The sequence below is a fragment of the Salvia hispanica genome, chromosome 1, assembly GCF_029641045.1.
Source record: "Salvia hispanica isolate PSC_SH4W2 chromosome 1, Shi_PSC_v1, whole genome shotgun sequence".
In the NCBI taxonomy this organism is placed as follows: Eukaryota; Viridiplantae; Streptophyta; class Magnoliopsida; order Lamiales; family Lamiaceae; genus Salvia; species Salvia hispanica.
Genome location: NC_142692.1, coordinates 5,646,726 through 5,672,105, shown reverse-complemented (window position 1 = coordinate 5,672,105; position 25,380 = coordinate 5,646,726). Strand labels below are relative to the sequence as shown.

At 37.5% G+C, this 25,380-nt stretch overlaps 5 protein-coding genes across 7 annotated transcripts; 1 reads left to right on the top strand and 4 right to left on the bottom strand.

Annotated features, from left to right (window-relative positions):
- Nucleotides 1-3,047: 3,047 nt before the first annotated feature.
- On the bottom strand, nt 3,048-7,078 carry LOC125222869 (RNA 3'-terminal phosphate cyclase/enolpyruvate transferase, alpha/beta). 2 transcript variants are annotated; one of them, XM_048125716.2, is made up of 8 exons: nt 6,536-7,076; nt 5,433-5,677; nt 5,073-5,226; nt 4,432-4,646; nt 4,230-4,347; nt 3,928-4,138; nt 3,539-3,600; nt 3,048-3,457 (listed from the first exon to the last, which is right to left on the bottom strand). In XM_048125716.2, the coding sequence occupies exons 1-8, from the start codon at nt 6,869-6,871 to the stop codon at nt 3,239-3,241; spliced, it is 1,560 nt and encodes a 519-aa protein (XP_047981673.1). In that variant the 5' UTR covers nt 6,872-7,076; the 3' UTR covers nt 3,048-3,238. The 2 variants fall into 2 exon arrangements, with proteins under 2 accessions (XP_047981673.1, XP_047981672.1); XM_048125715.2 differs by having other exon boundaries at nt 3,048-3,600; nt 6,536-7,078.
- A 1,339-nt stretch (nt 7,079-8,417) lies between these two features.
- On the bottom strand, nt 8,418-11,947 carry LOC125219445 (Transketolase). The gene is made up of 7 exons (XM_048121420.2): nt 11,398-11,947; nt 10,943-11,033; nt 10,740-10,845; nt 10,361-10,643; nt 10,103-10,251; nt 9,858-10,011; nt 8,418-9,657 (listed from the first exon to the last, which is right to left on the bottom strand). The coding sequence occupies exons 1-7, from the start codon at nt 11,884-11,886 to the stop codon at nt 8,698-8,700; spliced, it is 2,232 nt and encodes a 743-aa protein (XP_047977377.1). The 5' UTR covers nt 11,887-11,947; the 3' UTR covers nt 8,418-8,697.
- A 1,889-nt stretch (nt 11,948-13,836) lies between these two features.
- RAD51C (RAS associated with diabetes protein 51C) lies at nt 13,837-16,186 on the bottom strand. Its single transcript, XM_048126766.2, has 9 exons — nt 16,019-16,186; nt 15,802-15,903; nt 15,291-15,413; nt 15,158-15,191; nt 14,989-15,059; nt 14,673-14,899; nt 14,467-14,598; nt 14,276-14,342; nt 13,837-14,115 (listed from the first exon to the last, which is right to left on the bottom strand). The coding sequence occupies exons 1-9, from the start codon at nt 16,128-16,130 to the stop codon at nt 13,940-13,942; spliced, it is 1,044 nt and encodes a 347-aa protein (XP_047982723.1). The 5' UTR covers nt 16,131-16,186; the 3' UTR covers nt 13,837-13,939.
- Nucleotides 16,187-19,068: 2,882 nt separating this feature from the next.
- On the top strand, nt 19,069-21,583 carry LOC125222024 (protein NRT1/ PTR FAMILY 7.3-like). Of its 2 annotated transcripts, XM_089062548.1 has the most exons (5): nt 19,069-19,202; nt 19,293-19,407; nt 19,614-19,831; nt 19,922-20,487; nt 20,556-21,583. In XM_089062548.1, the coding sequence occupies exons 1-5, from the start codon at nt 19,200-19,202 to the stop codon at nt 21,409-21,411; spliced, it is 1,758 nt and encodes a 585-aa protein (XP_088918674.1). In that variant the 5' UTR covers nt 19,069-19,199; the 3' UTR covers nt 21,412-21,583. The 2 variants fall into 2 exon arrangements, with proteins under 2 accessions (XP_088918674.1, XP_047980365.1); XM_048124408.2 differs by lacking the exon at nt 19,069-19,202 and having other exon boundaries at nt 19,215-19,407; nt 20,556-21,582.
- A 13-nt stretch (nt 21,584-21,596) lies between these two features.
- Nucleotides 21,597-25,222, bottom strand: LOC125222025 (arginase 1, mitochondrial). The gene is made up of 7 exons (XM_048124409.2): nt 25,078-25,222; nt 24,528-24,695; nt 23,971-24,130; nt 23,150-23,283; nt 22,843-23,052; nt 22,575-22,685; nt 21,597-22,234 (listed from the first exon to the last, which is right to left on the bottom strand). Exons 2-7 carry the CDS (start codon nt 24,666-24,668, stop codon nt 21,974-21,976), a joined length of 1,017 nt encoding a protein of 338 aa, XP_047980366.1. The 5' UTR covers nt 24,669-24,695; nt 25,078-25,222; the 3' UTR covers nt 21,597-21,973.
- Between the last annotated feature and the right edge of the window lie 158 nt (nt 25,223-25,380).

The following is a 25,380-nucleotide window of genomic DNA, read 5'->3' as shown; positions in this document are numbered from 1 at the left end:
GTTATGTCTTTAGAATTTAGATGAACAAAGGGAGATTGGTTGATTGATTAATGATTCCATCCATGTGTAAATATAAGTGGAGTTCAGTTTCCTATATAAAATAATACTTCATAAATATATTATCTAGAATTGAGTTGTTAGATTATTTTAATCGAAAGAAGTTGATTATGACTAATTATCAAATGATTATTCATCTATAATTAAATTGTACGATTCGATCTTATGAATCAAACATAATACATATTTAATCATATATTATATACTTGCAAACTGAATAGCCCCCGAAATCGAAATTTGTAAATTTTACGAGGGATCATTATTCACACAATTTTTTATTTTAAGTTATGAAGACTCCTATTTGTTATTTTTTCTCAAGGAATTCCTTCAATTCAAATCAATGGAGCATAAATTTGTGCGAAGGCATATACTAATTAAAATATTAGTACTACTATATTATTATTCGATGAAACTAGTAGTAGTAGGTAAACTTTAGGCTTGACTTTCCCAATCCTTACTTCATTTGACGGTGGGTGAGATTTGTGGGGATATGGATTTTCTTGAAAATACAACATTCATATTTATTTTATTATTTCAAGATAGTTTGATAATCACTTAAGGAATAGTATTAGAATGCCTCAATCCTAATTCTCTAATTTTAAAATATTTTACAAGAGATAAGGATTATACATACATGTATGTTTCTTCAGTTGCTTTAAATTTCGCCGAAAGCAATTCGGATTTACTCATGTTACATTGATATTAAAATTATGGAGCCAACGCAATTATTGCGTATTTATATTTAAAAAGAAACTTTTGCTTTTATTACGTTAAAAGCCATACATTTTAAATGAAGTTGCAAAGTCAATAAACGTTTGATTTAAGATTCACTGGCTACTGGATAAATTTAATATGGAGCAGGTGATTTTGAATACACATCTGATATTTTTTTTATACTTATATGATATTCAATAAAATATTGTAAATGAAATTCTCATGAGAGTATATTTTTACATACAATTCCACTACACTGCGCCTTCGCATTATTCCGATGTACACCGACATTAATTTGTACACTTTGGAAGCTCATATAACTTGCTTTGATTCATTTTTCCTTTTTCTTTTTCTTTTTTCAAATTTTATTTGTTAAACTTTATATTTTTTTCAATAATTGGGTTTATAATAATTTTGTGATTTAAATGAAAAGTGGAGTATAAAATACTCCTAGGTTCAAGAGTTAGTAGCAGTCAAATTTAAATGTGCAGTGATTTCGTGGTGTAGGCAAACCCCATTTTATTCAACAACTTTATGCCTCAATTTCATTGTTGTTATTTTTTATTTATTAGGTTATAATTATCTTATAGTACTATTATTGTTTATCGTCATCATCAAATCACTCTACCTAACTAGAAGTTGCTTCAACAGAAAGATTTTTGTGACTTTGCTATAACAAAAATTAGAAGTCAAATTGAAGAAACTGAGGAACGATGCCAACAAAATACCCCAAAAATCACAACAAATAATAAGCTCTTCTTCATTTTAACCAAAATGTCAAACTAATATTACGAAAAATGGGGAAAATGCCATTAATCAATTAATAATACACAAATGAAATAAAAATATCCACCAAAACTTGATAGGAAGGAATGTGATCCTCTTTCCTTTTGCATCTAATTTTAGTGAATACATGTGCAACTTTATGGAGAAGATGAGATTGTTGTTCCCAACTAATATCCTCTCTATAAAGGCAAAATTTATAATAATGAAAATGACAAATCAAAGGTTGAATTGAGGTACTGTTATTAAATAAATGCCAAAATCAAGAATTAATCCGTGATTTGATGAGATGTGGAAATCAATAATTGAGGGAGAATAAGAAAACAAATGTAACGAGGAAATCAAGAATTAGGGGATAATAATAAAATAAATTACATATAACATAAATTAATTATTTACATCTTCTCCTCCATCACTGTCACACCTCAATCTCAACCATGTGATATGTTATAAGGTGACAGTCTCTCTCATGTTCCACTGCCTTTACAGTTATTACAGTCGGCGACATAATATATATGTATATATACACACACATACACACACAATGCGTGTGGTGTGTTCATGAATCATATGCTTCCATTTGTGTGACTATGAAAATTAAATGTAACTGTCAATAATTTGTTTGATTCAATAATTTTTCATTTGTGTGACTATGAAACGGTAAATTAAATGTAACTGTCAATACTTTGTTTGATTCAATAATTTTTCAGAAGTGATGTTACCTTTGTCTGCAAATTGATAATATAATTTAATACTCTACCAATAGACTTAGTCCACATATAAATTCAAATTCGTTGCTAACAAAATTGACTAGTTATCTGATTTGCATATTTTAGGCTGAGAATTCGTTTTTCGGATCGATTTTTAGCCAAATTGAATTATCCGATAAATCAAATCCAAAAAATTGAAATCCGAATTATAAAAGTCGATTCTAGTCGAAAAATCCTAAAAAATGAAAATCAAATTATAAAATCGAACCCAAAAAACTGTAACTACACAATAAATCCAAAAACTCAAAAAAAAAAAATTCAAAAAATTAATTTTCTATAATTGACGCAAAAATTATATCTTATCAACCAATTAACATATAAAAAAAATCTACAATCCTATAAAATATAAAGTTTATTACTTACATTGTAGTAATATATGATATAAAAAATACGAATTAAAAAAAAACAAAATTAGCCAAAAGTTTAAATCGAATCGAACTGAAAAACCAAACTAAATTTTAAATTTCAGGTTTGATTCTTATTGGATTTTGGTTATTTTGCCCCTCCCCTAGCACATTCTTTGTGTAGAAATTAATTAGTGCTAAATAAATATCCCATTTTAAATTGATATAATAAATAAAGAAAAATAAGTAAAAAAACAAGAATATGGATCAATGAAGGCCCGACGGATTTTAGATCCGGCCCGATGGTGTATGGAAATTGCCAACTCTTACTTGCAATGCAGGCCAAGCTGACAAGAATGCATTACAAAAAACATTAATCTAATATTCAAAACATTAATTTATTACTCAAGAAATGGTCACAACACATTCAATCTATGTCTACAACCAAAATAATTCCCAATATTAAACATGTCTTATTTTACTGTTACAAACAATTTCAACATCTCACTGCATTCCAAAATTTGGTGATCTTTCACATTCGTTTCTTCATCAGTGATGGCAATAGTTCTTTCAGTGCTTCGAAAACGTAGCAAGCACGTCGAAATAGTTGGGGAAGGTCTTACGGGTGCACCCGGGGTCCTTGATGGTCACTGGAACCTCGGCACATGCAGCCAGAGAGAAGGCCATCGCCATCCTATGGTCGTCATACGTGTCAATCTCCGTCACATTCAGTTTCTCCGGTGGGGTGATCACGCAGTAATCCGGCCCTTCCTCAACCGTTGCTCCCAGCTGAAACATAGGTACAAGTAGAACGATGATCACACGAGAGATATCCACAGATGGAGGAAACGCGCGTAAAATGCAACATACCTTCCTAAGCTCTGTGCAAATGGCAATCATTCTTTCGGTTTCTTTAACCCTCCAGCTGGCCACTGCAAACAAATGGGAGATAACGGGTCAGTTTTCGCAGACGAGATAAGTAGCATTGAAAGCAGAAGATTCTGAGCAAAAGTTGATCAAAGGCAGTGAGAATAGATGCTCCTGGCTTAGGCCCATTGATTGGAGATAGGATAAGATTTTGGTAAAGGATCAAAGGTAAAGAGTATTAAGATTCTTTAAATCATCATCCACATTGCTTTCGTTTTCATTTATAACTACGGAAGCAGATAGCGACATTTTAGCTGACTTGTGTCAACTACTTCATTTATTATTCACTAACGAAGAGAAACATATGATCGTGTTATAAGAGGCAGCCGTACCATCTCTTATAGCAGTGGGTCCATCTGCAAAAAGTGCCACCACAGCGAGAGTCATGGCCACATCGGGCATTTTGTTCATGTTTATGTCAACGGGTCGCAAATGTTTCCTTCCAAATGCATCACGAGGAGGTCCCTTAACAGTCACACTGTTCTCGGTCCAGGTCACCTCAGCACCCATTTTTTCAAGAACCTCGGCAAATTTAACATCACCCTTCAAAATGAAATATATGAGCAGAAGATATTAGAAATCCCGTCATCTGAAAGGATCAGAAAGATCACAACATCAAATGAAGCCGAAATACCTGCAAACTGCTCGTTCCACACCCTTCAACAGTAACAGTTCCACCAGTAACAGCTGCACCGGCCAAGAAGTAACTTGCGCTTGAGGCATCACCTTCCACATAGGCTTTCCCAGGAGACCTGATAATTGCATCAAGTTCAAGTTAAAGCTTCAACAAATCGAATTCCTCAAACCTGCTTACATATCAGTGTGGAGGAACTTACTTGTACTTTTGACCTCCTCGGACAAAGAACCGGTCCCAGCTGTCACTGTGCTCTACTGAGACACCAAAGCGTTCCATCAATTTAAGTGTCATCTCCACATAAGGCACGGAAATGAGTTTGTCAATTATTTCAATCTCAACGTCTCCTAAAGCTAGGGGTGCAGCCATGAGCAGAGCAGTCAGGTATTGGCTGCTTATGGATCCAGATAGCTTCACCTGCAGACATAAGGCAAGAACAGAGAGAAGATAAATAATAGATTCTCAGTGACGTTCTAATATATAAGTGTTGTTTTGTTTCCATTTCCAAATTGGGACGAAAAAATTCAGAGCGAGGAAGAAGTTCATTCAGTACTCTTATCCAGATAAGGTGGCACCGAAATAAACACTCACGATAGCATGTTCTGTTGTTTGAATGTATTCATCTATTCAGTTCACATATGATAAGATAAGGGATAAGGCAGAAGAAAACAATCTCCCAAGTCTAATTTATTAGCAGAAAAGCCGAATATTTCATCCTAGATGAAAGAAACCAACATGGTAGGTATCAGTTTGAAGCATTGGGTACGACGTTACTGTATGTATCAGTCTGAGTAATTTCCAAAAAAATGGCAGAATTAAATTTCAAGTGAGAGGAAGACCCACCTTCCCACCAGGAAGACCTCCTTTTCCAACAACACGAACAGGGGGACAATCAGTGCCCAGGAAACAATCAACTTCAGCACCGAGCTGCTTAAGTCCAGTGACTAAATCACCAATAGGTCTCTCTCTCATGCGAGGGACTCCATCAAGCACATAGCTGAAAACCATGACAAAGTATAAATTCCAGACAGTAAGAAATCAATCAAGATTACTGACAAATAAATCAATCAAGATTATTTAATTATATTAAGTGCCCCTTGCAGCTACAATTATCCAAAACTCAAATAGAATCACACTAAAAATTCTCAAGGATCAGGCATAAATGTAAATAATACACTGGTGGAAAGTGTGTAAATAATATACCTTGCATTCCCACCAGCAGCAACAACTGCAGCAGTCAATGGGCGCATTGCTGTTCCTGCATTTCCTAAGAAAAGTTGAATTTCTTCCTTGGCTTCTTTAGAAGCTGGAAATAGGCCACCAGAGCCTCCCACAACTGCGCGTTGATTAGCTTTGTCTTCTTCGACATCTAACCCAAGAGTCCTCAAGGCACCAAGCATATAATGAATATCATCACTGCTTAGCAAGTTGTCCACAACAGTCGTTCCCTAGAAAACATGTAAGGGTTATTTCAGGAACATAGTTAAAAGTAGACATAGACCAAAGAACTAGTAGATAACTGTGGAGCACATTCAACATCCACCAGAAGTTTATTGCATCTTGTGACTGGCTAACTTATAAATTTACACAAGGAAAGATAAAAATATGCATGAAATAATCTGTGAAAAGAGATTAGGGACTCCTAACGTATTTCTAGCACTAATCAAATGAAAATTTGAGGCGGCGTGAAAGGTTCAAAATATGATACTATACATAAAAGAAGAGAAAAATTATGTGATCATAACTTTTCTTCTCATACTCTCAATCTTCAGCTACAGATGGACAAGTGTTTCAAACATGTAATCCTAGATCAAATAAAGAAAGATATCTGACAAGTGTTGGACATAGATTCTCCAACTGCTCAACAACTAAGTACATGCTACAAAGTAAAACTACACGCTCAATCAATACGACATATTTCATGTCAGATAAGAATCCATCTTCTCCAAGCCAACTACATAGACAAAGGGAGAGATGTCTAGGAAGCTCCACTAGATGGAAATACTAACCACAAGTAAGTGAGCCATTAACTGCCATATTGCATGGAAATAGGTCTACGACAGCAAGTAAAGAAATGCTCTGTGTAAAAGATACTATCACACATATTTTTGGCCTAGGAAAAAAAAAACTAAATCAATTTGATTATCTCAGTCAAATTCAGCTTTAATACAAGTGTACAGAACACAAACATAAGCATTGCATTTATACTTTATAACAAAGAAAATGAACCCTGAAACATGCATTTAAGCAATTAAAAAATATACTATTTCAGCATTGCAAATCGATAAGCAAAATGTAAGTTCTACCTCAGACAGAGCAGCAAGAAGCAAAATTCGGTTGGAGAGTGATTTAGAGCCCGGCAACTTAACAGTACCCGAGATTTCTCTGATGGGTTGGAGCACGATCTCCGGCACCGTCGAGGGCTTCTCCGTCGTCGCGACCGAGGCCACAACTCTCAATTGATTCGTCTTTTTAACCGTCAAGATCGAACTTTTACCCAATCCCCACGATCTTTTCGACGAATTGTTCAAACTCTTGGAGGCGAAAAACAAGGAGGACGAAGTTGAAGCCGGGGATTTAGCATTAGGGGTTGTGAATTTGGGCGAGGCGAGATTGTGCGCCATTTTCGCGACGTGAGCCATTAATTAAGAGCTGGTGTTTATCAGCAAATTGAGATATGTAATTGATGATTATAGATGAGAAATGAGTATTGAGGGATGGAGAATTGTTTGTAGTTGTGAAATGGGGGGTTAGGTTGAAGTAGAAGGAGGTTGGCGAGTTAGAATTTGGTCAGCATCGGTAACGATCAATTTCGCTTCACCAACCACTTCGAAATTTGGTGTGTTTCACTTTTTTCTTATTTTGCCATCATTTTATTCTTTACATTCGTCATAAATTCGTTTTTATCTTCAATTCCATTAAATAAAGAGAAGAACAGTGTCTCGTAGAGCAAAATGTTTGTTGACATTTTACTCCTCTTTTACTTTTTTAATTATGTAAATATTTAAATTGTTATATACTATCATAAGAATATTGATAAAGAGAAGACAATTTGAAGGGAAAATGATTTAAACTGACAAAATATGGTAAAATGTATATCCTCATCAGAACGTCAAATAGTAAGAAAATGAGGTATACTACAATAAAAATTAGTCATTTCTTGTCGATGCTTATTATTCGATATACATACTAGGCATATAATATACTAGTGAATAAATGTAGATATTTGCTTCATTAGGCTGTAAAATACACCATTATTATTATTCTAGTAGTATAAGTTAAAGGGTACTTTGCATAATAAAATTAAAATTTATACTACTAAGACTAAGATTTGGTAGGAAAATATTGTTACATCAGATAAATATAAATGGAAAATAGCTTTCTGGGTTGGTAATGGGTATAGTGCCTGAGGCTGTGCCTTGTTGGCACAAAACATAAGTGGTCGCGAGCATTAACATTATACTGTAATTGATAGAACTGTATCCACCAAACACAATCACCAACCACTAGATTGGTATGGTTGGTGAGCTCATTTTATATTGGAGTACTACTATATGTCATAGATCTGGAAAGGGCCAGATTGGGTCTCTCATTCTTGCATTGAATCAAATAAAATATCATTTCATTTCATTACAATAGTCATAAATATGTTCTTGTGCATGCTACATGCGTCCAATGTCAGTCCTGGTAAATTTATCAACTTCACCACGTGTTAAATGCACAATCTTCTTTAAAAGATTCAAATAGCATGAAAATATATTGAAACAAATCTAACTTAGCATACATTTATAGATAAAGTATTGCTCATACCACTTATTGAGAGAGAGAATATGCTGAAGGCTTATGCTAAGTGATGATGATGGTCCCACCACATAATTGAATACCTACCCTTCAACATCTAAAGGGAAAAGAGTCCAAAAATAATAAAAGCAAACAAGTTAACATATTGCTGTTAATCACTGGTATGAAAAGCCAAAATTGAAACAATGTGGATAGCCCAATCCTAGAGCTCACACCACTTATCTTTGATCTACCACACAATACTTGATGCCATCACCATTTATGGCCTCATTTTTCCTCAGTAGATGAGGATAGAACAGGTCACTTTCTATGAATTCAATGGCTTCAATCCATTATTTATAACCATCAAATTCAGAGGTGATAATAAAATGGTGATGGTTTTACTGGTTTGGGGAACAAGAGCCTTTTGATTGCTGATAAACAATTAAGGTACAAAATCAAGAAATGTTCGAGTTTACATATTCAAGAGAATTCTTGTGCCCAATATATATAACTCGATCACATTTTAGACTACAAAAGCTCAATCTTGATGGAACAAAAAACGAAAACAAGAGAATTGTGTATTCTTTATTAGGAATTCTCAGCTCTGCTGCTCCAAATCGAGCCCCTTTTCTCTTTATGTGCTTCAATCAAACCACAAACGACATCCGAATGGAAAGAAGAAAGCTTAGATCAACGCTTTGGCTGCGGCTACAACAGCTTCTGCTGTGATGCCGAACTCCTTGTATATCTTCCCAGCAGGTGCACTAGCCCCAAACCGATCAATTCCAATAGACTTTCCACTGGAGCCAACAATCTTGCCCCACCCGAACGTTGACCCAGCCTCAATGCTAACCCTAGCAGTCACTGCGGCAGGCAGCACGCTTTCCTTGTACTCAGCAGATTGCTCGTCAAAGAGCTCCCAAGAAACGAAGGAGACGACTCTCACTGCCTTGCCTTCCTTTCTGAGCTCATCAGCAGCCTTGGCTGCGATTTCCAGCTCTGAGCCGGTTCCAATCAGAATGACATCGGGCTTGTTGCCAGACGAGTTGTCTGAGATGGTGTATCCTCCCTTTTCCACTCCCTCAATTGAGGTGCCTGGGAGCTGGGGGAGCTTCTGGCGAGAAAGGGCCAGAACAGAGGGTCTCTTCCTGTTGACAACGGCCACCTTGTAGGCTCCTGCTGTCTCGTTGCCATCAGCTGGACGGAACATCAGAATGTTGGGCATGGCACGGAAGCTTGCCAAATGCTCAATTGGCTGATGGGTGGGTCCATCTTCGCCCAGCCCGATAGAATCGTGGGTCATGACGTAGATGACTCCAGCTTCAGACAAGGCAGAGATCCTCATGGATGCTCTCATGTAATCAGTGAACACAAAGAAAGTTGCACAGTAGGGGATGAAACCCGGGCTGTGAAGGGCAATTCCGTTGCAGATGGCTCCCATAGCATGTTCACGGACACCAAACCTCACGTTACGCTCTTCTGGTGTGTTCTTCTGGAAGTCTCCAAACATTTTAAGAAGGGTCATGTTGGACGAGGCGAGATCAGCACTGCCACCAATCAGACCAGGGAGAACCTTTGCAAGAGCATTGAGATTTGTCTGAGACAGATTTCTTGTGGCATCACCTGGGCTCTCGGGAGTGTATGTCTGAAACAAGCAGCGTTTAAACGTCAGAAATCAACAAGGAAAAATATATACTCCACTTGATAGCGAAGAGCAGGGTTTGCCTCACTACCCTTAAAGAGTACTGATGCTGCTATCAGCCTATCTATTCAAAATGTAACACTTGATCTTCTCAATAACTTGATTACCAATTAATAGCAATAATATTGGTAAATATAACTTACAGGAAGAGCCTTCTCCCAGCCAGCTGGCAAGGCACCGGTGATGATAGATTTCAGCTCAGCTGATTCCTCTGGGTACTTCTTCTCATATTCGGCAAACTTGGCATTCCATTCAGCTTCAAGAGCAGCTCCTTCGGGAGTGTGTCGGCTCCAATGACTGATACGAAGAATATTAAAATTAAATAGGCGTTCATCTGCCAAGATACATAATAAACCTCAACCTGAGAAGTAAGGCGACACATCCTTACCTTTTCACATCTTCGGGCACATGGAACGGCTCATATGGCCATCCGAGATTCTGTCTGGTGGCCTCGACTTCCTTAGCACCCAATGCACTTCCATGGACACTGTACGAATTGGCTTTGTTGGGGGAGCCAAAGCCAATGGTTGTGGTAACCTTCTCGAACAAAAACAAGAGTCAACATTAATAACTCTTTTGTGAATAAAGAATGCTACATGGATATTTCTAATCGCCACTTTCACCGTCCCATTGAAAAATATCTTACCTTAATCAGAGTGGGTTTGTCCGTCACAGACTTGGCTTCCTTGATGGCAGCACGGATTTCATCATATCCGGTGTTACCATTCTTCACCCAGATTATATGCCAGCCAAGACCCTCAAAGCGAGTGTCAACGCTCTCAGTGAAAGCAATCTCAGTGTCACCATCAATAGAGATGTGATTGTCGTCATAGAAAGCAATCAACTTCCCAAGCCCCCAGTGACCAGCAAGGGAGGCGGCTTCATTCGAGATACCCTCCATTTGACAACCATCACCAAGGATACAATATCTGAGTTCAATCCAAATCCACAAATAATCAATAAGGGATATAATCCTCGACCAAAGAACGAACCACGCAAAAAGATGAGAAGAAATAGCTCATTACGTGTAGTGATCAACTATCTCGCTATCCGGCTTGTTGTATCGTGCAGCCAAGTGCTTCTCTGCAAGTGCCAGACCAACAGCATTGGCAATACCTTGACCAAGTGGCCCTGCACATATGTGTAAGAAAACAGCCGTCAGATTCACAGAACAAAGTTCAGTTGTTTGCTACCATATGAGAAGAAATTCATGTATTTGGGTCCGAACCAGTGGTGACTTCAACACCGGGTGTCTCAAAGTTCTCAGGGTGACCAGGTGTCCTGCTTTCCCATTGCCTGAAATTCTTCAAATCGTCTTCCTGAAACGTGCATAAGAATACACAAATGTTCATGAAACTAATGAAATAAGTATCAAACATAACAACCTTTGGCAATTTAAATGATTAGCTTCATACACCAAAAGGGAACAAGAACAAGCATTCTTTAACAATCCAAAACTAATTCATCATTGACCCACAACAGTAAATCAAGATAACAGTCAGTTGACCTCGAGAAACAACTCGAAATTATCCCAATTTTTCCAGACTCTCAGATCCATAATTCAAAATCACATCTTCAAACCAAAATAACTAGAATTCCAACAACAGAAAACAGATGGAATATGAAGCATTTGGTGATCAAAACGAGTGGTAAATGGAATAATCACAAGCAAAGAGATTCTACCTGGACGGCATCGTAACCGGCGAGGTGAAGAAGGGCGTACTGCAGCATGCATCCGTGGCCGGCGGAGAGAACGAAGCGGTCGCGGTTGAACCAGTAAGGGTTCTTGGGGTTGTACCTCATCACCTCATCGTACAATATGTGGCCCATCGGAGCGCATCCCATCGGCAAACCGGGGTGGCCGGAATTGGCCTTCTCCACGGCGTCGATTGAGAGGAAGCGGATGGTGTTGACGGACTTCTCCACGAGCTCGGTGTCGGTGGTCTTCTCGAGGGTCTCCACGGCGGCGGAGGCGATCACCGGGTGGCGGACCACGGCGGCGGAGCGGCGGCGGGAGAGGGAGGCGGCGGCGGCGGCGGAGGAGGAGATGGATTTGAGGCCGGAGAAGGAGGGGATGGAGGCGGGGTGGAGCTGCTGGGAGGAGCCATGGCGGGGGATGGAGGAGCGGGAGAGGATGGCTTGAGAGAGAGTGAGAGAGGAGGAGGAAGCCATGGCTCAGTGGTGGTGCTTGCTTTGTGTTTGTCGAAATGAGTGAGAGAGGATTGGTGAAGATAGATAAAAGGAGAAATATGAGGTGTGAGGGAGTTTTCTATGGTTTTTTCGGTTGCTGGATAAGAAATTTGCTAAAATCTTTTTATTATTTGTGTATCATATTTCACGTCTATCACATATTTTAATTTTATATACATAATACTACTATTATTGAGATCGATTTTATTTTAGTAGTAGTATGGTTTTATTTAAATTAAGTGTGAATTTAGACAGTACAATTATGATTTATCAGCACAACCTATGTTTATAGCTAAGCACCAGTAGGAATAATTGATTTACATTAAAACATAGAGAATACTCCTACTAATTAATTTCAATGAGCTATATAACTATATAGGAGAATTTGTCATGTAGTGAATGTTTACATGTGCAAATGGGGAAATATTGCATATTGGTTTGTAAGAAATGAGTAATAGATTTTTAGCTTACAATACTAGTATAAGAAAATGATACGGAGTATATTTGTTCTCTAATTAATAGGTACAAATTTCTAAAATAAAACAATAACATAATGCATGTTCTCCAAAAAAATACAAAAAAAGGGAGGAAGAATATTATAAGCATAAAGCAAAGATCTCTTCATGCTTTGTAGGGTTAGAATTAATATAAATTACTTGTAGGCTGTAGTATTGCTTTAACGAGGCATTAATCTTTGAATTTTTTAAAGGGATTAATTTTTAAATGATGATTACCCTTCAACCAATCTTGAAATACTGGGTCGAATCTAGTGCGCGCTTTAGTTAAAAATAGTACTCCTATAGCTTTAAACAGCAATAAAATCCATGGAATGGTATAAGTACTATTTACTTTTATATGTTTAGAAATAAGTATATTTTTTACATGATCAATCTTGTGGAGTTTGCGTTGTTCATTAGGTAACTAGGAATGCTAAAATAATGGTTATAATAGTTCAGCACATCCAACTGCAAAAGGTATAGATTTAGCAAATTACTTTTTAATAAATTTAATTAGAAGTCAACTATACGATAAGTTAGTAATCTCGTAGATTCTTAGGCATGAATAATAGTATAACAGAAATAAATAATGATCGCACGGTGGAACAGACCGCTGTTTTACGGCATATCCTACTTATTAAACCGCATGAATTGAAGTATTGAAACTCTTGCACATTGTATCTCAAAAAGGAAATTTTATTGTACAATTAGATATAAAATCTTATACTATAACATAATTTAGATTGACCTTGATGGTTGGTGTTAATAACTAGTACTATATCGTGAGTTTAGGAGAGAGGCGTCGGCTTTTGAAATGGGATAATTTGCTAAAAGTAGATAGGTAGACTGGTCTTGCAAATTATTTTAAGGATGAAAAGATTGATGGCTGAATGGAAAGTAATACTATAGTCTAAGTTCAAAATAAAATTAGTCAAAAATCTGTAGGTGATCAAACTTTCTTTGTTCTATATTTACTCATTTTTTATTCATCAACCAACACACTATGTAATTGAATTGCGGTTCATATCAGAGGTAGGTGCAACCTAACTTCTAATAGCAGCAGCAAGCCAGCAATACTAGCATTTTTTCTTTTACTTAAATTAATGGCTGGTCAAAAAAGCCATTTTCTTTGAAAAAATGACAGTTGAGTTTTATTACACAATTGTAAGTTCTACATGAAGATTAGACGAGGAGGTAAAGGGTTCAACTCCCACCAACACCTCCAGGTCGACTTTACGTGCGTGCTTATGACAGCGACCCCGGACATCCCAAGACAAAAAAAATCCGGACAAAAACCTAGATCCACCATCACTGTGACTAAACTGGTTTAACCATCATGAACCAAAAACTAGACTACCCAAAAAGTCTTGAACCCAAATAACAAGCAGCGAAGCAAGTAATGAGGATGGACTTTATGCATTACCATAACAAAGCATGCGGAAAAATGGAAGTTCAATGATGCTTAGCTTAGCAGGCTGTTTATTGATTACCACATCCAAGAAAACAGAACCTCTACAGTTTTATTCTCTGACCAAAAGCTACATCAGTTTCACTCTTTTACAGTTTGAAGTTGAGTTTCGGATACCTCGTCCTGTTACAGTGTAAGGAGATGAAGCTGATGGTAAAGAAGGTGATTTATCAATAAATGCGTGCCTCTCATTGCCATTCCAGTACAGTATAATCCGGTTTGTAGCAGCATGTGCCCAGCTGTCGCCTGTTGACCGGGGTTTATGGGTTAGAAGATTGTATATCTGCAGTTTTCAGTTCTAATTCTACTTATTTTAATTAGAAATAGCCACACGGAATGAAGACGCTATAAGTAGCAGAATGGGAAGTGTGAAAAGAAGAGAATAAAGTAAATTTATGGGTATTACCAAGAGCGAGAGTTAGCTGAAATGAGCCTTCCACGAACTTAGTGGTTACTTGATTTAATAGAACAACCTGCAGAAGTATGTGGCATAGGCTAAAAATGAGTGAAATTCTATTGGGGATCTTTGCATTGATAACAACCACACAGCAGAAACATAAAGGTGCATGGATGAAACCAAATTGCAGAAGTCCTTACAGCTAAATTGAACTTCTTTGCAAGTTTCATCACTTTTAGTGCCATTCCACTGAGTAATCGAGTCCTGAGTGCCATATCCTCGAAATCTTGACGGAAGTGGAAAGTGATGCTGTCAACAATGACAACCTTAACCTGTGAAACAAGACTTAAAAGCTATAAAACCCATGCACCTCCAGATTAAGAGCCATTCAATTTCTTACACCTACATCTTTATGCTCAGAGAGAAACTTCTCCAAGTAATTTATCACAGCGATTTGCTCTGTGTAAGTGCATACACGGAAGTAGAATATATTATCAAGAAAAGACTTTGGCTGTTTATCTACTAAGCAGGCTTGAGAATCCCTTCGCAGCAAGGTGTTATATTCTAGCATGTCTTGAGCACATGCCTCCGCAATTTGTAGAACACGTTCCACCATAAAACTGCCTTCTGTATCTGAAAACAACCCAACACTAAGAGCTAAAAACTCAGGAGATAACAGTAGTAATACATTGAGAGCAATCAGCATATTATCCACAAGGTACCAATATAAACTGCTTTCCCTCCAAGGCCACCATACTCAGCTGGGATTTGGACATTCACTGCAAGCTGAATACTACATTTATCCATTACACATTGCACGAAAATGAAGTAATGGATACACAACTTGAGCAAAGAACTAAAGAAATAGTACATAGGTATAATTATCCTCACCCAAGTTGGGTTTTACCAATGCCCGGCACTCCACCTGATAAAGTCAAGACTATGATTATGGTAACAGAATAATGAGGGGGGAAATACTCAATATGTAAATTTAGCGGGTACGAGGTTTGTATGGCTGACTGACCAATCTCGGTAACTTCTTTACAATGTATTCCTCCACCTAAGATTTCATCCAAATTTGAGCAAGATGTGGTGATGCATTTGGAAGATTCCTCCTCATGCAGCATATCCCATGCCGTCTGTGCTCCTATACAGAATCAATGTGAAAACTTATATAATTCAAGGCTTCTTCAACTGCATAAGCAACAATAATGCTATGGCTGACTCCTCAAGGAGTAGAGAAGGAAAAAAGGAATACAACATTCTGCATCTCAAATGGAATATAACCATTTACAACTCTCAAGCAGTTATTTATGTTGCACCTAGAAAAGAAAACAGAAAGAGAAAATCCAAAAGGAATACTGTTCCTTCTCTTATTCCATATTAGTACTTCACAAGTGTAATATGCCAACATTACTCACAAATGATCATAATGCAAAAATGCAAATATATCAGCCTTGTATTAGCAGAACAAGAAAATGAATCTTCCAATAAAACAAGCCAATTCAGTAATTCAGGCTGGAAACTAATTTTACCATTCACAATAGCACGACTTCCGGTCTCAATTTTGTCTTGCCCACTCCTTCCAGATGCTACTTTCAAAATCTCCACCGCCTCATTTTCCGAAATCTTCAACTCTGTTCAATTACATACAATACAGTTGAAGTTAGTGACAACAGACAAGCACTCAGAAAGCATCACTGAAACGGAAATTCAAGTAAAAAAATAGTAACACAGTAGAATCGCGAAAACCTAGGGCTAAACGGGAAGGAGACAGGGAGGAGAGAGAGGAGAGAGAAGAGTAGCCGGCCGATATCAACTTTCCCCGGTGCGTTGGAGAAATTGGGAGACTCGAAACGTCCATTCTAAGAATCAGTGTGTGTTTCTGGTGTGGTTTCGCGCGCTTCGTTTTGCCCAATTTTGGTGACGGGCCTATCACTTGCAGACGGGCTGCAATAATTGGCTACGGCCCAGTAAATTGAGCCTAATATTTTAGTATACTGGATTATTTTACAATTTAGAATAATTATCAGCATTGATAAACTTCACTAGGCTAGTAACAAAAAATAGTGAATTGGGAAACACTAAATGTTCAAGATGCTCTACAATAGCAAATACTCCTTCCTTCCGATGTCCTTATTCTTTTTCAGCATGTAATATTAGTATTCTTATTTTTAAAAGAGGTTAATAGTCATTTATGTCATATAGTTTGGTCAAATTCTGAATTGTTGAATGAACTTTGAAATTGGAACATTAAATAATGAAATTTCAATTTTACTCAATTATCTCATCCATCCATGCGTAAAGTTTCATATTTTAACTCTTTCATTAAAATAAGTATTTTTTATTCCTTTTTTTTCATTTCTCTTTAATTTTATTGAAATACGTTGTTTTGAATATCGTTAAAAGATGAAATTTTGTTTATGGATGAGACAATTGAGAAAAATTGAAATTTCGTGATTTAATATTCTGATTTCGAAGCTCATGGGACAAACTTGAATTTGACCAAACTTTGTGATTTAAATGAATTATCCCTTCATTTGAACATATCAAAAAGAAAAGTTATTTATTTTTGATGGGACGAAAGAGACTATCATACTTACTCCCTATTTTGCTACTAGAAACCATCAATATCATAATCTGCATGATAATGTTCGGTATCAAGCAAGTTGATCCTAAAAAAAACTATGATCAAACAGCTCTATGGACTATGAGAAATGATGTGTTGATCTCATAATTAAGTCAATATGCTGCAGCTAATCCTTTCTTACTTTTCCCCCAATTCTCACACTCTCTTTTCCCTTAGAAACCTTTCAAAACTTCTTTTACTTTCATGAATGACCAGACCATTAATAGTGCTTACATAAGCTCATTATTATGATAGTGTTGGATAGATAGTTGGAATAGCAACAAACATGTTAGTACATCAGTAAAAGACATGAACAACATCTCCCACAACACCAACATGACATGACTATGTTTCATTATGTGTTCTACTTCAAAACAAGCTTCACATCGAGTATCATTATCAACAGAGCATTCAAGCTCCAAAAAAACAATGAATGAGAAAGAAAATCAACAATATTTCAGTGCCTCTGCTAAAGAAAACTTAGACATGAAGATGTGTCATAATCACAGTCATCATGGATTCATGCAAGACATACTATGTTAAAATATATGCAATAAAAGGTAAAAGTATTCCACGCCTGTTGCTACCAAAATAATACAACCACCAAATACACCAAGGGGAGCACTGTGGTTCCCACAAATCAATAGCAACACAAGCAAAGGGGGGAAATAAAATAGAGTTGAATTAAATAGTTCAATGAACCACGCATGCTATAGCTTGTACTCATTAATTTATACCACAACTTGGCTAAGGACTTAGCCATTGTGCCCGAACCTTCTACCATCACGCCGACAATATAAAAAAGAAACGATTTTAATTGTTCATTTCAAAAGATCACCAAACCCATAAAGCATTATTTGGTCGTTTTCCACAAAGAGAAAAAGGGAAAACGCATCTGTCGCATCGCAGTGTCTTAGTAGTACGTCATGAGTTTTAATGTAAAATTAATAAGATACGAGAGAAAAAAACAACTAGAATAATCTTAGTTGAATGTGGATAAATATGACATAAAAAAGAAGCAAAGTAAGAGAATAAAAAAGAAGCAAAGTAAGAGAGTGGGAAAATGGCAAGTAGAACACTTTTTGTGAGGGAAAAAAGACACTATTAATTGTGCATCTTATTCAAATGTAAATAATAAGTATGCATCTCAATATTTTGATACAATTATGTTATCAAGTTATTATAATTGAATTGATAAGAAACACATTGATCGAGCATCATTATGTTTTAATCAATTTTGCAAGCAAGCAAAATCTAATTGATAAATGAAATTAAGTTATGACGAAAGATAATGCTTTTACCTCCTTTTCTTCTTTTTCAAATTAAAAATTTGAATGATGAAAAATGCAGTTTGTCAAGCAGCCATAATATTTCTTCTTCTGTCTTCACACATTCTCGAGTATAATTCATTTCATTGCCATGTTTGTTTGTCGTTTCCATGTTTTCCACGTTAATAAATACAAAACACAATGATTGAGAAAATCTCTTTTGAGCCGATCTCTTTTTCCACTTTACAAATCTTTGATCTCTCGCATGTTGTTGAAGAAGGTGTAAGAGGCATGATTGAAGGTTTTGCACTCCCTGTTCAATCCCTTACCAACACAACTAAAGGCCGCGCCTTTCTGTCTCTACATACTTTACGTCGTTGTTCTTCGAGAAACAAAACAGAGGAATGTCAATTCAGCCCGAATATAGAAAGAGCGGTAAAATGAATAAGGGTTGTGGTTTGAAAATTTCTAACCCGAAAAAATAAATCCAGTCCCAACTAATACGAAATGAATAGCCCATGAGACCGACCATGTATCTTATTCTTACAGCTGCGCCTGTGTTAAAATGAATCATTAGCAATCATCATGAATGACGGAGGAAAATGTGGGATAGCTATAAGTTTTGTGGTTGAATTCAAACCAATATCATCGATGGCATGTCAAGAACATATAAGTAGTCAAAATTATTTAATTTTTGTATATCAAGCTGAAGCTGAAAAGGAGATTTAAGTATGAACTAGGTGGACCTAATGTGCCCCCTAGTGGTGATTTAATAATGCAGCAGGTGATCATAAAAGTACAATAGTCTAGCTAGATGGAGGCTTTCTTCTAGCTTTCAATGATTAGCATACTTAGGAAAAGGCCTTATCTTAATCTTTGTTATGATATTGTTTCATCAGTAGTATTTGTGTGACTATTTCTGGCTTTTTTCACGGAATTGTTTAGTCATTTTCTTGGACCGACCACTGAGTTAAATAACTGTTCATTAGAGTCATTGTAACTATCTGTTTTTTAATATATAGGACTAGCATCTGTCATGGTGAGTTTATCCAGAAAAAAAAACTTGTTAGAGTTGAGATTTTACCTTCTCTAGACTCAGATCTCATTAAGCTTGATCTACGGCATGCAGGAACGAGGGACGGGGCTTCTCGATGAATGCACGAAAGATGGGACACTCGACATGTACGGGGAGCCAGCAGCAAGAGACAGAACAGGTGGATGGAGAGCAGGATCTCTGGTTCTTGGTACATTCACTGACCAACTCTGATATAATCCATATTAATTTTCCTGAATGACATCAATGTAGCAATAGATAAGATGGCATCATTTTCTACATCCAAATCAAACTTGATTGCTGTTGCAGAATATAAAACGACATAATCCCATTTTTATTAGATATATTGTCGCTAAAAACCAAAGTGTTTTTGACTGACCAGCATTGTTGTTTCAGTAAGTGAAGGACTTGCTGCTCTTGCGTTTACTGGAATAGAAGTAAACATGGTGCTTTTCTCCAAATCCGTGTTGAGGCAGACGAACGCGGATGCAGCGAAAACATTCAGTACATGGATGGGAACTCTCAACATCTGCACTCTGCTGGGGGCTTTTCTCAGTGACTCATACTTGGGAAGATATCTAACTTGTGTTGTATTTCAAGCTGTCTTAGTCATTGTAAGCCACTCTCGTTGTTCTTTGCTTTGGATGAGCTTTTCTCCACATCAAACCCTTTTTACTGATTTTGAGCTGGCATTTCTTTGATAGGGATTAGTGATACTGTCTCTGTCAACTCAAGAGTTTATGCTTGAACCAAAGGGTTGTGGAAAGATTGGAGATGTATGCCACCAACCATCACCAGCTAAAGTTGCTTGCTTCTACATATCTATATACTTGCTAGCTTTGGGGAGTGGGGCTATAGAACCGGCAATGGCCACACTGGGTGCAGATCAGTTCGACGAGGAAGATGCAGAAGAGAACAAATCGAAAACGGCATTCTTCAGTTACTATTATGTAGCTCTTAATCTTGGATCATTAATTGCGGAGACAGTTTTGGTGTACATAGAAAATCTAGGGCGATGGGTGCTGGCCTTTTGGATCTCAACCTCTTGTGGCTTGTTGGCTTTGGCTTTCCTGCTGAGTGGGACGTCTCGGTACAGACACATGAAGCCGCCCTCTGGTAACCCCATCTCCAGATTCTCTCAGGTGATCTCTGCATCTGTAAGAAAGTTAAAGCTCGGCGTGTCCTCAAATGGAGAAGATAGGCTCTATGAAGTTCGAGACAAGGATGACAAGGAATTTGGTCGGAGAATATCACATACCGATGATTTCAAGTAAGTCTCTATCACAGCTGTTCGTCTGAATCGAGAACCTCGGAATACTGATATTTGCAGTGCAACAGGTTTCTTGACAGGGCGGCGGTTATGACTGAATCAGACGAGATATTTCTAAATAAGGGGCAAACTCCAAATCCATGGCATCTTTGTACAGTAACACAAGTTGAGGAAGTGAAATGTGTGCTGAGATTGCTTCCAATATGGTTCTGCACAATAGTAGCATCTGTAGTATTTGTGCAGGTCCTCTCTCTCTTTGTGGAGCAGGGAGCATCCATGAACACGGTGATAAACAGCTTCCACGTCCCCCCAGCCAGCATGACTTGCTTCGACATCATAAGCACTTCAACTTTCATCATCTGCTATGAGAGGTTGCTTGTACCATTATACACCAGACTGACCAAGAGAAAGCTTAAGACTCCAAGTGAGCTGCAGAGGATGGGAATCGGGATGGTGATATCAATTGTTGCCATGATCATTGCAGGCCTGGTCGAGCAATGGAGACTCAAGTATGCAGACGAAGGCGAAACGAGTTCTCTCAGTATTTTCTGGCAAATCCCACAGTATGTGCTTGTGGGAGTTTCCGAAGCCTTCATCTACGTCGCTCAATGGGAATTCTTCACATCGCAGATACCTGACAGATTGAAGAGCTTGGGGCTGGGATTATCAATGTCTTCATCAGCTCTCGGTAGCTATCTCTGCACCATAATTGTGACAGTGGTTATGAAAACTACAGCAAAGCATGGGAAACCCGGTTGGATACCTCCAAATCTGAACCAAGGCCACATGGACAGGTTTTTCTTCTTGTCAGCTGCTCTCATCACTTTCAATCTCGCACTCTTCATCACCTGCGCAAGCCGGTTTAAGTGCATCAAACTAGAGAAACGACATGAAGGGAAGGAAGCGCCGGCTGCTCTGCCTTGACCTCTGCTGTTATGCCTTGACATGATGAAGACGACGACTCACCTTACCTTTATCTGTAGCATCTGCACTAGGAAAACATGAAGAAAAGCAAGAACTGTAGAAGGGTAAACGTGTAGTCTATGCTATAGAGGATGTAAGGTTTCTGGAAATAAACAAGAATCTTAACACCACAGTTACTCAAAATATGATGAAGTAAAATCATGTGAACAAATCACCAGTGTTTCAATTCAATAACATGGAAACAAATCATCAATGTTTCAATTCTAAAGATCCGATCATAATCCAAAAAACTACCACGTTCAACAAATCAACAGTTGCATTCAAACAGTGCATACATATATATTAATGGAAGTCTCAACTGTTACTCTATTCTCCATTTCGCAACTAAAATTCTGTCTAAAAAGACGCAGTTAGTACAAGGCATGACCATGTAGCCATGGAGCCTATGCACCTCGATATAGCATCAGGCTCGACCGGGTGAACTAATTTTTTGGCCAAGTGCTGTAGCACCACAACCAACATCGCATACGATGTGCTTATTCAGGCTGATCCAATATCCCAGTCATTTTGATATCTTTGCAGTCAGTTCTCGTACTAGCTTTGCAGCAACCATCGCAGTCATCCCATCAACAGTGTCTCGCTGTGGATTGAACTCCACAACATCAGCAGCAACCACATCACCTTTAAGGTTTTGAAGAATGTTGAGAACATCGCGAAAAGAGAGGCCTCCTGGCTCAATGTGAGAAACTCCTGGTGCAAATGCTGGATCCATACAGTCCAAATCGACAGAAATATACACACCTTTTACACCTTCACCAAGTTTCTGCAAATAATTCAAGGCTGAAAAGAATAAGGACAAACATTCTGGCAAGAACAAATTTGATTCTTTGGCATCGTTTTTTACTCTCATTTTTGAGACATATAATATTCAAAACTTGATTACTGGTAGTACTATACCTAAGATGGTAATCAGAGCTCAAGCCTCAGAAATAAATTCAAAAGTTCAAAAGACACTGAAACAATTCATATTGTCATGTACTCATTTATGGTTCACACACGTTTCAGATTGATAATCCTCAAATTTTGAGATAGTGACAGCGAGAGGAAAACAGAGCAACACAAAAGACTGTAAGGTGGGTGTTGGGTGGGGGGGAAAGAGAGACCAGATTCTCGAGTAGGTTCCGATCCCTTGAAAATGTCCGCATTTCATATTGCTCTACACCAAAACGCTTCCCCTGTTCCCTGCCCTCCTTTGTAATTGATCTGATTCCAACCTGCATATTATAAGAATTTCAATCAACCCCTTTTTCTGATTATATTTGGCTGGGAAAAGTAAAGCATGCTAGGTTTGTCATAATTTTGGCATGGCTCTCCGGTGAAATTTTGGATCAATGGACATAAACAATCATCACTGACAAAATCTTAGGTCACCTGCAACAGTCGCCGAGCATAACCACCCTCCATGATTCTAGCAAAAGAAGATGCATGAGAATATTTGTTCCCCTCGAAAGCATCATAAATATCAGGATGAGCATCCAGGTGAAGAATATCAACAGGCCCTCCAAGCTTCTCAGATACGGCTCTCACAGAAGGAAATGAAATAGAATGATCACCTCCTAGCACCAAAGGCCGCAATGGGTCCTAAAAAGTACAGAAAAAAAGGAAAATGAGATATGTATGAGGAAAATTTGAAAGATAATCCCTACAAACAAAGATATCTTTGGAAATGGGAGCTTACTTCTTCCATCACTAACTTCACAGATTCACTTATAATATTCATCAATCTATCATCATCAACTCCACAATCTCGTAACTCCTGAACTGGAACATCACCAACATCTGTCAGGACCCTTGGATCATTAAGATCTTTACCTGCATAGCCAGATTCCTCATGAACAAATTCAGCATCATTGTATAGGAAGGGGGGAGAGAGAAAAAAAAAAGAAATCATATTAAGAATAAAGTAACACAAGTGTATAGTTCATGCATGCCAGTGAAATTGCTAAAGTAACTATTAGGAGTACTTAATTATCTTCATGACTCGTTGTGAATAAACCAACCTTACTTTTGAATAACGATAAATGAAATCAAGAAGTAAATAAATTTACATCTTTTTAACAAATCCAATTTATTGCTCAATAGATGCAGATCCCTGATACACGAAAAACAAATTTGCAACATTGATATGACAAATTCAAATTCTTGATTCTAAAGATTTATAGTATAACTTTGAACAAGAACATGGATATCAAAATATTTGGGAGGGACTATCAGCAAGATACAAAGGTTTAAATGATAAACAAAGGGCTTTCTGTCAACAATGCAACAACAAACAAATGACTGGAATTCCACTATTTATTAACATCATTTTCCTCACTATGAACTAGATATAAGTATAAGATACTAATAGACTTAATACTGATATGATACTAAGCAATAACCAATCATTTCCCTTAGTATGAATTACCATTCAACAAACAAATGAAATCCTTGGAAGAAAGAGTATTCATGCCCAACCAAAATGGCATGACTACTTGACTAGTGATGGATAAGCATTACCTTCTTCTGTGGTGGAATTTGTGCTCCCACACCAAATGGCTTCTCTTATACGTGGTGGTGCAAATGCAGGACCCTGAAGAAAGGAAGAGTTGTGTCCTAAGGGAACTCCGAGAAGAGATGCTGATGCCGCCACACCTCCCAAAGCTCGTAGTAGTTCCCCCTGTTGCAAAGATAAACTAAAACTAGGTGAAGATGCTGTAGATACAACGATTTGCGAAATTTAGGCCATATTGTTTAACTTCTCCCAGACACCATTCTCAAATTTATTCCCCAGAAAATCAATCCAGATATTGCTTTTGGATACCTCAAGGTAACAGATAACCAAATAGAAGTATCCCACAAGGAGCTATAATTCAGAAATCACAGAAACAATCTTCTCGTAATTTATCATGAAATGATGTTCCAAGTTCGCCATCATATTCAGAGACCAACTAGCATAAACATGAACATCTTTATACACCATTGACAGGAATGTAATGAATTCCAACTACACCATTGACATTAATCCATGAGGTAATTGAAGATGGATAAATATATGTTAGGTCATTAGAATATACCTTGAGCTTCGCCCTCTCGCGGATGAGTGTCAGGGATGCCTCAATAACACGAGCCTGGCCTTTCTCTATCAAGTCCTTTGGAACATTTTCAGCATTCAGCCTCTGCAGATAATGGATTCCCATCCTTCCAACGTTTTTCATCTTTTCCGGTAATGGAATTCACAATTTCTGTCCAAATAAACAACCACATAACATAAAAAAATATGTTCAGTTCAAATATTTTTACTAAGATCCTTCAAATCGGAGAGTAATCCACCCGAAAATTACAGCTAAAACATTAGAGTGCCTCAGATGAATGCAAACTTTTACACGAATCAGTAACAACTAATTCCACATATGCGATTCCTTTAATCGCTCTAGCTTTATCAATTCACTTCAACCATCACAAAAGACACAGATTAAAGCAATCAAATTCTACTTAGAAAACGATGTGAAATCAAAACCCAAAACAAACCTTAATACCAGAATTAGACACTGAATGGAGTGAATTAAACACAGAAATCGTAAAATCCAGGATCGATAGGTAGAAATTGAATCGATCGAGACATACCTGGGTGTGATGGGCGAGAAATGGCGGCAGGTCAGTGTGTGTTGTGAGTGAAGGGAGAGGTTTCTGGTACCACCTTTTTGGCGCTGATGCGAGAATGATTAAGGAGCATAAATGACATGCAGCTGCTTTAATTTTATAATCCAAAATTGATTAGTGGATTATCTCAACATTTGATAGTTGGATTAGGACATGATTTACACGTAATCAATCCAATACAAAATTACCCAAATTTTTAATTGAAACGTGAGGTTATTAAATTAATTTTTGCACAGTATAATCCACTTGAAGTTGGACACTTGGGTT